This window comes from Scyliorhinus canicula, chromosome 2, assembly GCF_902713615.1.
Source record: "Scyliorhinus canicula chromosome 2, sScyCan1.1, whole genome shotgun sequence".
Taxonomy (NCBI): Eukaryota; Metazoa; Chordata; class Chondrichthyes; order Carcharhiniformes; family Scyliorhinidae; genus Scyliorhinus; species Scyliorhinus canicula.
The window spans coordinates 53,700,388-53,714,560 of NC_052147.1; the positions used below are offsets into that span (position 1 = coordinate 53,700,388).

The 14,173-nt window shown below is 43.6% G+C and overlaps 1 protein-coding gene across 3 annotated transcripts in view; it reads right to left on the minus strand.

The window, feature by feature from the left end:
• map4k5 (mitogen-activated protein kinase kinase kinase kinase 5) overlaps positions 1–11,417 on the minus strand; it is a 238,025-nt gene extending 226,608 nt beyond the window's left edge. The window contains exon 1 of one of the 3 annotated variants that reach the window (XM_038778355.1): positions 11,034–11,417. In XM_038778355.1, the coding sequence (XP_038634283.1) occupies positions 11,034–11,147 (114 nt within the window). In that variant the 5' untranslated portion in view covers positions 11,148–11,417. The remainder of the gene's footprint in view (positions 1–11,033) is intronic. The other 2 variants (XM_038778345.1, XM_038778366.1) reach the window with 2 other exon arrangements.
• Positions 11,418–14,173: the final 2,756 nt, after the last annotated feature.

Below are 14,173 nucleotides of genomic sequence, written 5' to 3' on the forward strand. Positions count from 1 at the left end.
CAAGAACCCGGAGCTGTGTGGGTCCTACAGGCTGATATCCCTGTTGAATGTAGATGTCAAATTGCTGACCAAAATTTTGTCCTCCAGGATTGAGGATTGTGTTCCAGACGTTATTGGGGAGGACCAGATGGGGTTTGTTAAGGGTAGGCAGTTGTGGCCAATGTAAGAAGGCTGTTAAATGTGATCATGATGCCCCCCGGAAGGTAGGGAGGTGGAGGTAGTGATCGCATTGGATGCAGAAAAGGCTTTCAATCGGGTAGAATGGGATTATCTGTGGGAAGCAAGGGCAGCACGGTGGCCTAGTGGTTAGCACAACCGCCTCACGGCACTGAGGTCCCAGGTTCGATCCCGGCTCTGGGTCACTGTCCATGTGGGGTTTGCACATTCTCCCCGTGTCTGGGTGGGTTTCGCCCCCACAACCCAAAAATGTGCAGAGTAGGTGGATTGGCCACGCTAAATTTCCCCTTAATTGGAAAAAATAATTGGGTAATCTAAATTTTAAAAAAAAATCTGTGGGAAGCAGTGGGACGGTTCGGATTTCGGCGGAGCTTTATTGACTGGGCCAGGTTGCTCTATAAGGCTCCTGTGGCAAGTGTACGGACAAAGAGGACAACATCGGACTATTTTAGACTGCACCGGACATAGCACAAGACAGGGATGCCCCTCTCCCCACTGTTGTTCGCGCTAACTATAGAGCCGTTGACAATTGCTCTGAGAGCCTCAAGGGGCTGGTCGGATGGGGGTGGGGGTGGGGGGGGGGGGGGGGGGGGGGGGGGGGGCAAGAGTCTCACTGTATGGCAGGGGTTTGCAGATGTCATGTCCACGGTGTTAAAAACAAGGGTGGCACTGAGTCCAGAGTGGCGATTTTCGGGGTGTCGGAAGACCCTGGAATCCAGGAGGAGAAAGAGGCAGACGCTCTAGCCTTTGCTTCCCTCGTAGCCCGGAGACGGATACTATTAGCTTGGAGGGACTCAAAGCCCCCGAAGTCGGAGAACTGGCTATCGGACATGGCTAGCTTTCTCTGTTTGGAGAAAATCACGTTCGTTTTGAGAGGGTCACTGTTAGGGTTCGCCCGGAGGTGGCAACCGTTTGTCGACTTCTTCGCGGAAAATTAATCGGCAGCAGAGAGGGGGAGGGGTAGTTTAGCTTAGGAGTAGGGGGTTAATAAAAGTGGGACTTGTAAGGAAGGGAGACGGCTTTTGCACTATGTTTATAGTTTCATGTGCATTGTTTATTTTGTTGTTGTTGCAACAATACCAAAAATACCTCAATAAAATGTTTTCGTTTTTTTTTAAAAGTGAAGCACATAGGGCGCGATTCTCCGACCCCCACGCGGGTGGGAGAATCGCGGGAGTGTCGGGCCAATCCATCCAGTGAAGCAAGAAAAGTGGTGCCCAACTGAGTGATCCAAGCCTACTTAATGGCCTATACCTCAAAGATTTTAAAAGTTCTTGTATTCTTTGACCACGTACGAAGTAATTAGCAAAGATATTTCAAAGTGTCATTTGGTAGTACTGAGTGTTGCGGAAAAAAAAGACATTTCAAAGCTTTTCATCTTGCACTCAGTCATTTTGCAAGAATACGAATATAAAAGGGAAAATAACTACTTATACTGTATGAGCAGAGTGTTGGCTGATTGGCAAGTGCACTCATTGGTACAGGCATGCCATGGAGATTGCACCAGTAGATGATGACAGTTAACTGCCAAGCATTGTTTGAAATTTAAACCAGGCAGTTTTGGACCCCGACTGGTCAAGATATTGGTCTAAGGAGTAAGTCAACAAATGGTTGTCATTTATTTTATTTAGCTGAAACAGGCGCAATGTGTGTACATACTCTTTATCTGCAAAGAACAAGGCCGTGTGAATTAATATACGTAGCTTCCTGTACATGAAAATACATCATAGTGAGGGCATGACTGAAAATCTTAAATTGGTTGTCGGCGTAATTCTTGGCACACTGAGGATAATTTAGCAAACGTTGTCCAAACACTGAATCACATTTAATGTTGAACACTGTGTTTTGAATTTTGCAAGAATAGACTAGTTGAGTACAATCTGTATCTTGCCTGTTGCGAACAGTAGCTGGGACATGCTGTTCAATACAATTCACCAGTCTTTAGGATATACGGCCTAGGGCCCAGCATCATACTGGCACTGAAATATATATATCACATTGCTCATTTGTGATAGGTAGAACATCTTTTTGGCTTGACTGTAAACCCAAAGATGAGCAGGTTAGGTAGATGGCCGCGCTAAATTTGAGGAGAAACAAAATTGGGCACTCTAAATTTATAAAACATAAAAAATGTATAATTGAAGGGTAGATGTCAAATAATTGGGATATAGGTTTCTTGGAATGTCACAATGTGGTTAGTGGTAGTTCATAGGAAACCATTTTGGGCTGGGTTTTAGTTATATACATAAATGAAACAGTTTTAGGAATGGAGGAAACAATACTAAAATGTGATCATCACACTAAATTGGGATGCATGGCAATTGTGATTTCTATTGTGAGCATATGCAAGGGGATAAAAATAGGCTAGCAGGAGGAGATGAACAGCTGTTAAAGTTTCTGTTGAAGCATTATAATAAGATACTGTGTAAATATGAGCAATGAAAGCAAATATAACTTAAATGGCAAGATTTTAAATGGAGTAGAGCAACATGTGGGCTTTGGTACACATACAAATAATAAAAAGTAAGAATGCAAATAGATAAGGATGTTGAACATGTACAAGACCTTAGCTCGGTTACAGCTGAAATATTGTGCAAATATTGTGGCACGCCATCGGGATTCTCCGTTTCACCGGCTGGTCAATGGGGTTTCCCATTGTGGGGCAGCACCACACAGTCGGTAAATCCCCGGGGTGGACAGCAAAACAGAGAATCCCGACGGCGGATAATTCAGCCAGGGCTTTTCTCTCACTAGGAAGGTTAGTCTTAAAACATTATGAAGACAAATAGGGATACAGTCTTTAGAGACATAGACAAGAACAAGGTGGCATAATTCATCAAATGAATTATTTTTTAAAAAAAATTTAGAGTACCCAATTCTTTCTTTCCAATTAAGGGGCAATTTAGCGTGGCCAATCCACCTACCCTGCACATCGTTTTGGGTTGTGGGGGCGAGACCCACGCAGACATGGGGAGAATGTGCAAACTCCACAAGGACAATGACCCGGGGCCGGGATCCAACCCGAGTCCTTGGTGCCATGAGGCAGCAGTGCTAACCACAGTACCACTATGCCGTCCAATGCTGTAATGTTTCAAACATTTTTGAGATGCAGGAAGATAATCACAAAAGTTCATGATTAAAATCAGTGTTCTAGAAGTGGTTAATTTATTTTGTCTGGTTTTGCTTGTGAGGCACAGTACAACATTTCTGTCTAATGTGATATATTGGTAATCATGCAAGCCCTTTTGTCCCAAGCCCTCAAAACGTGTAAAGCCTAGATGATGAAAGAAGTATATTGGAAGCATGATGAGGAATATTTGGATTGCAGTTAGGTCATCTAATGAGTGGAATGCAAAGTTTCTCTAATGGGGGGGGGGGGGGGGGGGGGGGCAGAAAGAAGCTGCTGTTCTGATTTGCCATCCTGCAGAGATAAATGAGTGTTTACTTGTGATGTAAACATAGAACAGTACAGCACAGAACAGGCCCTTCGGCCCTCGATGTTGTGCCGAGCAATGATCACCCTACTCAAACCCACGTATCCACCCTATACCCGTAACCCAAACAACCCCCCCTTAACCTTACTTTTTAGGACACTAAGGGCAATTTAGCATGGCCAATCCACCTAACCCGCACATCTTTGGACTGTGGGAGGAAACCGGAGCACCCGGAGGAAACCCACGCACACACGGGGAGGACGTGCAGACTCCGCACAGACAGTGACCCAGCTGGGAACCGAACCTGGGACCCTGGAGCTGTGAAGCATTTACACTAACCACTATGCTACCGTGCTGCCCTAAAGTTTCAGCAGAATGGTAAATGCCCGTGTTTAGCATTTTTAGATATGGCAGGTAATTACAATCTGATTCATTCGGATCAAACTAGATCATATTTGTCCAAAAATCACAGACACCAAGTAAAATTTTCTTATCAAAGTACCACTTGGTATTTGATATAACTGGGTGCTATTGAATGAGGATTGGAGGGACAGTAATGAACTTTGCATCAACACCTCCTTCGAGGTAATTAAGTAGGATAGATTATTGCACCATAACAAAGTGGTAACCACACACTGAACTTTGTTGTAGCTTGACAAAATTGGTGTGCTAAATAGTCTATAATTGGCAAATGGTTACGCAGTTTGCTCAATCTAAACAATTGTCCAATTCTCAATTGTGGATGGTTTAAAAACAACTGGAATCAAGCCGCATAAAGACATTCAATGTAAAATCAAAATTTGTGTATTTATAGAACAAAGTATAAGACACATATAAATATGAAAATATATGACAAGATTCAGGCCCACGGTGACCAGGTCACTCACGCTCATCTTCATAATAATAATGATAATCACTTATTGTCATAAATAGGCTTCAATGAAGTGACTGTGAAAAGCCCCTAGTAGCCACACGGCACCTGTTCAGAGAGGCCAGTGCAGGAATTGAACCCGCCCTGCTGCCATTGTTCTGCGTTACAAGCCAGCGATTTAGCCCAGTCAGATGACCACACTTTTTAATGCCATGATCGCAGGCAGCATGGTAGCACAGTGGTTAGCACTGTTGTTTCACAGCTCCAGGGTCACAGGTTCGATTCCCGACTTGGGTCACTGTCTGTGCGGAGTATGCACATTCTCCCAGTGTCTGCGTGGGTTTCTTCCGGGTGCTCCCGTTTCCTCCCAGTCGAAAGATGTGCGGGTTAGATGGACTGGCCATGCTAAATTGCCCTTAGTGTTCAAGACGGTTTGGTGCGGTTACTGGGTTATGGGAATGGATGGGGTGTGGGCTTGGGTAGAGTGCTCTTACCAAGGGCCGATGCAGACTCGATGGGCCAAATGGCCTCCTTCTGCACTGTAAATTCTATGATCTGTTGATAGCAAAAGTTCCACAGGGAAACCAGCATCTCACAGTAAATGCAAAGGAGATATCCTCAACCAATTCATCCTCAAATTAACTCATCATTCCTTAATTCTATTTAACCAACGTTTGTATCCTTTCTGTTCACACAAACATCTGTGTGAAGTTTACACTTATCTCCTCGTGTCTGTGTGGGTTTCCTCCGGGTGCTTCGGTTTCCTCCCACAGTCCAAAGATGTGCAGGTTAGGTGCATTGGCCAAGATAAATTGCCCTTTATTGTCCAAAAAAGGTTAGGTTGAGTTACGGATATAGGGTGGAGGTATGGGCTTAAATAGGGTGCTCTTTTCAAGGGCCGGTGCAGACTCAATGGGCCAAATGGCCTCCTTCTGCACTCTAAATTCTATGAAAATACATTGGATGGAGTTAATGTTGAATTACCAAAACTTCAACAACAGCTGTCACTCATTCAATTTTGGGACGATTCAAAACATTCACTTGGGCCATAATATAAGCTCATACGTTCCATCAGGACACTTTGGATTTGGTAAAGGAGAAGAGAAAGAGAAGTCATGACCATTCATTTGCCTTTTGGAAAGCACAGCACCAATAACAATAATTATGAAGAAATGGACAGCTGAGACTAGCTCTTCTCTTCTCATGCTAGCAGAAAAGTTTAGGAGTATAATTAAAATATGAACTGAGAAACAGTACATTCAGGTAACTCACAACTAAACTTGCTTATAATAAATTATGGATTATTTGTATAATTTAATTACTCTATTTTTAAATCAATCACATTTAGTTAGCAAATTCATTACTCTGCATTACATTTTACAAACAAAACAAATTTTTCCATGGCCAATGATTTATACAGCAGTATAATTCTTGTACATCTCTACAACAAGACCTTTGAAAAGCACTGCACAAACAGAATCTCTTTGTCTAGTCTTGTGGTATCATTCCGTTGTACCACTCTCCACATCACACTGAGCTACTTGGGAGCTATAAATACTGGAAGACGTTTAATTGTTTTGTAGTAACATTTTGCATCTATACAACACCTTTCATAGCAAAACATCTAAGGAACATTTGACAGTCACATTACAAGATATTAGGGCAGGAAATCAAAAGCTTGGCAAAGAGGTAGATTTTAAGGAGTGCCTTGAAGGAGAAGAGGCAACGGTGTTCAATGACAGAATTCTAGAGTTTATGGCCTGGGCAGCTGAAGGCACTGTGCCAATGGAAAAGCAAAAAAAAATAGGGATGTGTAAGAGGCCAGGTTAAAGGAGTGTGTTGATCTCAGAGGGGTTACAGAAATAAGGAATGGCAAGGCCACGAAGGGAATAAAAATAATAAGAATTTTGGAGAACTACGTTGCCAGAGCAGCGCAAATTTAGCTCTCAATGCAATTTATTGCAAACTTAGTGCAAAAGTGCAGAGAACCCAGGGATAATGGGGGACCGAGAACAAGGATTGCGGTAAGTAAGGGTGCATGCAGCATTTTTGGCCTCAACTTCCCTGGACTGCAGAGAATTGGGCAATGTTGTTGTTAAGGTAGGTCCAAACGAGGGGCGGCATGTGGCACAGTGGATAGCACTGGGACTGCGGCGCTGAGGACCCGGGTTCGAAACCCGGCCCTGGGTCACTGTCTGTGTGGAGTTTGCATATTCTCCCCATGTCTGCGTGTGTTTCACCCCCACAGCCCAAAGATGTGCAGGTTAGGTGGATTGGCCATGCTAAATTGCTCCTTAATTGGAACAAAAAAATAATTGGGAACTCTAAATTTATTTTAAAAAGGTAGGTTCAAACTTAGGGCAAACCTGGAAAGTATGATATCAGATGAGAGTAGAATCTCATCTGGTTGTGATTCTCTCTACAATCAAGCAATCCATTCAACTATCTAGTCTCACACAGGAGTGTAAAAATATTAAAAGAAATTGCACCAAGCACAAGTCAGGGTTTTCAGCCACACAAGATTGATATTGACTGCCTCCAATGAGTGAATCTAACCATCTTCCCTTGATATTTAACAGCTTTAGTGAAACCCCACCCTCAACATCCTGGGATGACCACTGAGCAGAAATTGAACTGGACCAGCCATATATAAATGATGCAACTGCAGCATGGCTGCCTCATGGCGCCGAGGTCACAGGTTCCATCCCGGCCCTGGGTCACTGTCCATGTGGAGTTTGCATATTCTCCCCATGTTTGCGTGGGTTTTGCCTCCACAACCCAAAAGATGTACAGCTTTGACAAAGGGTCATCTGGACTCAAAACATTAGCTCTTTTCTCTCCCTACTGATGCTGCCAGACCTTACTTCCCAAAATCTATCCACTATCTCCAAGGCACAAGCTAGGAGTGTGATAAAATGTTCTTTATTTGTCTGGATGGTGCGGTTCCAACATCAGTCAAATAGCTCAACACCATCCAAGACAAAGTAACCAGCTTGATTGGCACCCCATAAACCACTTAACAGTCTGTCCACCAGGAGTGTTAGTGGCAGCAGCACAAATCATCCACAAGATGCACTGCAGCAACTGGCCAAGACTCCTTCAACAACACATTCCACCACCTAGAACAAGGACAGCGGATGCATGGGAATATCACCACCTGAAATTACCCCTCCAATCACAAGCCATCAAAAACTGAAAAATTTCATTGTTCCTTCATTGTCATCATGTCAAAAGCCTACAAATCCGTTCCAAACCACAGAACTATGGGTGTACCTCCACCACATGGACGACAGTTCACATTTCTTCACCACTACATGCCCAAAGGCAATTAGGATAGGCAATGAATACTGGCTGTGCCAACAATACTCGCATCCCAAAAAAAAAACTGTGGCGACAATGTAATACTCAGCACACGAGTGTAACAGCTTTGACAGGATATTATTCATCAAAATACATTAGAAATATTAAATCTTCTATGGGGGCTAGTTAGCTCTGTGATTCAAAACAAGATCAGGCTTAATTCCTGTTCTTGCCTACCAATGATATTTTTTAAAAATCAAACAGCTCAGGATGAAACATCAGCAGACAAGGACCTGCCTTTGGGTAGAACACATGTGACGATGACAACTTTGCAGTTATAATTCTTTATTACTGATCATTAAATACTGAGAAAATCAAGTCATTGTTTTTGGTCTCCTCTCGTAAATTCCATTCCCTAGCTTCCAACTCCATCCCTTTCCCTGGCAACAGTCCGAGATCAAGCCAGTTTGTTCACATTTCATCCTGTGATTCCAACCTCATATTCACACCATCACTAAGCCCATATATGTCCACCTCCGTAACACTGCCTAGCCTCAACCATCTGCTGCTGAAACCCTCATTCATGCCTTTGTTACCTTCTGCAATGCACCACTTGCTGGTTTCCCATATTCTACCCCCATAAACATAAGTTCATTCAAAGCTCTGCTGTCTGGGTCTTTATTCAGAGCCAAGTCCAATTTCCCTATCACTCCTGTGCTTGCTGACCTACATTGGTACTTAGTCAAGCAACATTTTGATTTTAAAATTTTCATCCTCATTTTCAAATCCCTCCATGATCTTGCTCCTCCTCTCTGTAATCTCACCAACTGCACAACTCTCAGATATTGTGCTCATCTAATTTTGGCCTCTTGAACATCACCAATTTTAATCACCCTAACATTGGACGTGCTTTCAATTACCTAGGCCATAAGCTCTAGAATACCCTCCCTAAACATCTGCCTCGTTACCTCATTTTCCTCTTTTAGGATTCTTAACCTACCTTTTTCAGACAAGTTTCTGATTATTGGAATCAATACCTCCTTGTGTGGCATGGTGTGACATGTTGTCTTATAATGCTGCTCTGAAGCACCTTGTAACATTTTATTTTACATTAAAATTGTTGCTGACTGACTCTATAGAATATTAAGATCGGTATTCAGGGAAACGAGTCTTGTAAACTAATAAGAGGACTATTACTTAGACTAGTGCTTCAGGCGTGGTGTGGTTGAGATTAAGAAATGTTCAAACAGTTATCTTTATGTGCACATTAATATTACTATACTGGAGTTTGGACAGTGGAATAGTTTATTAAAGACTGTAACATTCAGTATACAGTAAAAGAGTATAATAAAATGATCACAGGCCAACAATGCAACTGGATATCATAGTCACTGATTTATTTCTGATAACATACTACACAAATCTTCCTGTGTACTTTAGAAAAATAATGAAAGGATGCTGCCAAGACACCCATCTCAGTACAACATATGCTAGAACATTCCTTATCATGGTCCACAATTAGAACATACCACTTACATTTATAATAAAATTACTTTTGTAGTAACAGTATACAAGATAAAAGCAAACAATAGCCAATTATATGACAGTTTTGCAACAAAAATACTGTCCATCCTGTCCTTAGACTACAGGCCCATTTCCAAATTCCTGAATGTGTTGGCACCTCCCAAATCTGTATCATCTCTCATACAACTCCTCACTTCAATCTTCCCAATCAAGTTTCCACTCAACAACCTTACTCCAAGTCACAAACATCCTACGTGACTACGGTGCATTATTCCCTCTTCACTTCCTGTGTGACAAACTGCTCAACAGACATCTAATCTTAGGTAAACCACAATTTTCTCCAGCTAAATTAAAGCCATCATCTTCAGCCCCCAACAAGGGGGACTGGACAGAGTGGATGCTGAAAGAACAATTCCCCTTGTGGGAGAGACCAGAACTAGGGAATACAGCTTTAAAAAAGAGATCTCCCATTGAAGACAGATGAGAACAATTTTCTTCTCTCAGCAGCTGTTTTAGTTGCTAGTATTCTTTTCCCCAGTGTCATTGAATAATTTTTAATGCTAAGTAAGGTAGCTTCTTAACAATAGGGGAATCAACAGATACAGATGATAGGCAGGAAAGTAGTGACCACAATCAGATAAAATGGTCGAGCAGGCTCGAGGGGCTGAATGACCTACTCCTGATCCCAATTTATATGTTCAGACCATTGCCACCATTTCCATTTAAATAAAAATGTTCAAGTGTTGATATTTAAGCATTTATCAATATGCAAAAGCTACACTTTATTCTGGCACAGAAACGGTTAGTAGTAACATTAACTGCAATCACCTGCCAAGTTTTTTTTAAACAAGTACAAACCAGACATCACGGGGACCGGTTCTTCCAACACAACATCAGGTCCAGCCCCTGACTGCTGGATGGGCACAATTTCAATAGCTCTGGAATTCACGAAAAAGACAAATTTTGAAGAAAAAAAATCTTATGTGAAAATGCCCCTCTTCCATTCAACTGTTTGCAACTCTCAACCACATATATTTTCAGACCAGCTCGAAATTAAAGCGACGTCACAAAAAGTAGTTCTGATGTACCTGTTGCGGTTAGAACAGGCGAAAAGATATTGTTGTTTGGTGGTAGGGAGGGTGGATAGAGGAAGAACGAGTTAGTTTGGACCCCAAGGCTACCCACTCACTCACTGCCAGCATTCTCGTCTCTTTTTTAAAAAAAACTCAACATCCTCCTTTCTGTAACCCACCAGGTGACCAGAGCGATTTCCTTTCGACAAAACAAACCAATTTACACTTCGACAAGTATTACTTTGGCCATGCAACCGACAAAAACGGGCTCACGTCCTGCAAAAGACGTGTGTTGGACCGGGGCGAAACCCGAACTGGGCAATCGAGATTTCTTTTTTTTTTAAATAAAAATCCCGAGGTTTGCCAAATCGTTGTTGCCGTTAACCTGAGCCCTTCCCCCCGCGTTTCACAAAGCGTTTAAGTGAGCCGGTCTGAAGCGATAAAAGTTTGTGTGTGTACTGGGGGGGGGGGGGGGGGGGAAAGAGAGATCTGCCTCTCTCCCACCCACCAGACCGCCTCGGGCTGAGACACGTCTGCCGGTGTGAAGGCCGCTCGCCTCAGCTTTCGGATTCGCCAACAACAACAACAACAACGGTTGGTCGGTCCGCCCGTGCGGCCGGCGGGCGTGGATTTGAAAATCGCGCAAACACCAACCTTATAGACATCGCCGTAGGTGCCGCTGCCGACCCTCTGGATCAGCTCGAAATCCAGCTGCGGGTTCTTCCTCAGGATATCCCCGCTGGCGCTCGGACGGCCCTGCGAGTTCATCGCGTTCTCTCTCTCTCCCTCTGAAAGGGTAGCCGCTGTCCCCAGGACTGACTGACCGTGGTGGGGGAGGGAGTTTAGAGCCTCCGCCTCCTCCTCTTGTGCCTTCACTCAGCCGCCTCCAAATATGGCTCCCGTTCCATTTCCTGCGCGCGGGCGGCTGGCGGGTGGCGCGAGCTGCCCCTGCGGCCAGCGCTCTCGCGCGCTCTGCACACAGTCGCTCTCTCAGAACACCTTCACAACATCTTTGCTGCTGCTTGATCTCTCTCCCCTCTTCCCTCCGTCCTTTTTTTTGGGGGGGGGGGAGTTGTTTTTTTTTATTGACGAAAGGTATATTTTTTCCAACTGGCTCAGTTTTTATTGTTACGTTCCCCCCGGCATGTCACACTTCCTTCTGTTGACCTCAGAAATCAACAGCGGGCAACAGTTTGAAGCCTCGGTTTATTTATTCATTTCTTTCGGTCTGAATTTACGTGCCGGCAGACAGGCGTCTTGTTTTCGCCAGCATGCCCCGTTAACGATTTAAAACGGGGTGTATTCGCCGCTTGTTTTGTTTTTTTGTAAACCCAAGTACTCTGATCTTTGGACAGTTCCGCGAGAGATGTGTTGGATCATGTTGATTCTGTGCTATTAATCTTAATTTACTTTGTTGGTTTGTGGCTACCCACCGACACCGTTTACGCCTAGACGTTGCCACCTCCCGACTTTGCTGGGAATTACAGAATCCTGTCAGTTTACGGTTGCAAACACTGTACTGGGAATGATGGTGCACAGTCCATTGCCCGCGGCACTCACTTCAGGACTCGGTGTAATTTTCAGGGGAAACACAACGTCGGAACGGGAGTTGATCATTTAGCCCTTCGACCCTGTTCCGCCGTTCAATGAGATCACGTTTGATCGGTGACCGAACGAAATGCCCACCTTTGCACCACATTCCTTAATACATTTGCTAAACAGCTGTCATTGGAGTTCCAAACTTCTGTGTAGAACCATCCCCTGACCTCACAGCTGTTAAGGTCCGCCTTTGCTCCCCAGTGCAACCACCCAACAGAAATAGTTTCTCTCCATCGATCCCCTCTAATAGTTCCAAAATTCAATCAAATTGCCCTTTAACCTTCAGAGTTGACGGACTGGTGATTTATTGGACCAAGGCTGGCAGAAGTAAGTCAGTCACCATTTTAAAGTGAAAAGCAAAACACTGCAGACGCCTGGAAATCTGAAATAAAAACAGAAAATGCTCGGCTCCACTGGAGAGCGAAAATAGTAAATGCGCCAGGTAATTTTTACAGTCATTCATTTTGTTCTTAATTTTATATGAAAAAGCTAACTTCTGCATGTGCCACCTGTCAGCTTCCCCATTATAGATTTCGCTCCTTCCACTGGTGCTCCGAAAGCTAGTGATTCGAAACAAACCTGTTGGACTTTAACCTGGTGTTGTAAGACTTCTTACTGTGCTCACCCCAGTCCAACACCAGCATCTCCACATCATCTCCCCACATTAGGAGAGGCAGTGGCATAGTGGTATTGTAGCTGGACTAATAATACAGAAACCCAGGATAATGATCAGGGAACCCCGGTTTGAATCTGTGATAACCATGAATCGATTGTCGTAAAAACCCATCGGGCAGCAGGGTAGCATGGTGGTTAGCATAAATGCTTCACAGCTCCAGGGTCCCAGGTTCGATTCCCGGCTGGGTCACTGTCTGTGTGGAGTCTGCACGTCCTCCCCCTGTGTGCGTGGGTTTCCTCCGGGTGCTCCGGTTTCCTCCCACAGTCCAAAGATGTGCGGGTTAGGTGGATTGGCCATGCTAAATTGCCCGTAGTGTCCTAATAAAAAAGTAAGGTTAAGGGGGGGGGGGTTGTTGGGTTACGGGTATAGGGTGGATACGTGGGTTTGAGTAGGGTGATCATGGCTCGGCACAACATTGAGGGCCGAAGGGCCTGTTCTGTGCTGTACTGTTCTATGTCTATGTCTATGTTCACTAATGTCCCTTATGGGAAGGAAATCCTGCGTCCTTACCTGGTCTGGCGTACATGTGACTCCAGACCCACAGCAATGTGGTTGGTTGACTCTTAACTGCCCCCTCGAGGTTAATTAGGGATGGGCAATAAATGCTGACGCAGCCTGCAACGCCCACGACCCATGAACAAATTTTTAAAAAACATTTCTAATACAAGCTGCCCATACATGTTTGTCATACTGTAATTATGAGGATAGACGCTTTATTAGTACAATGCTTACAATAATAAAAACTGACAGAAGTTGTAGCCTCCCAATTACATAAATTCACATAAGTGTTTTCCATTTTAATATGAACATCTAATGGAAGTATAACTAAAATAACTGAATGGATGACTTTAAGGTGGGGCATGAATTACATCTGCACACCTTGGACAATTACCCACTGATTAGTTTCCATATTACATAAATATCTGATGGAATTACTTATCTCACATTCTATTGCTCCAGGTTCCTTTGACAAAACAATAAATGCAGAATTAGCACTTCAGGAGTGATCCTGGTGTTGTAAACCTTGTTGGTGATAACAGTCAGTTTTTCAGTTCCTAGCTCTCCTGTTTAAATAATCTATTTTATTATTTCATCCTGACCCATTGCTTTCCCAGTGTTCATCTACTTCAGCGCAAGTTCCTCTTTTTTGGAGCTGTATCTTCATTTTTTATTGCTTGATCCCCTCTGTCATGTCATACAATTCTTCAGCGTATTCAATTTGTCTTCCCCTGATTTTGTCCTTTTCCATTAGAATTGAAACATTCTCTCTTTCCAGAATCTACTACAGCTACACTCGTTCCTGAAATATCATTAATAAGTTGGTGAATGTTCTTAGAATGCATGTTTAGCATTGTCTCAATTGAAATGCATTTGTCATTCGGCCTATTATTGCCAACAAGATTTACGACACGGGTATTATCCCCGAAGATCTAAATAAGTCAGTTTTTATCGTTTTGCCTCAGAAACTGTGAGATGCATCGAATAATCAGCCTAATGAATCACTTATCAATGATCATCC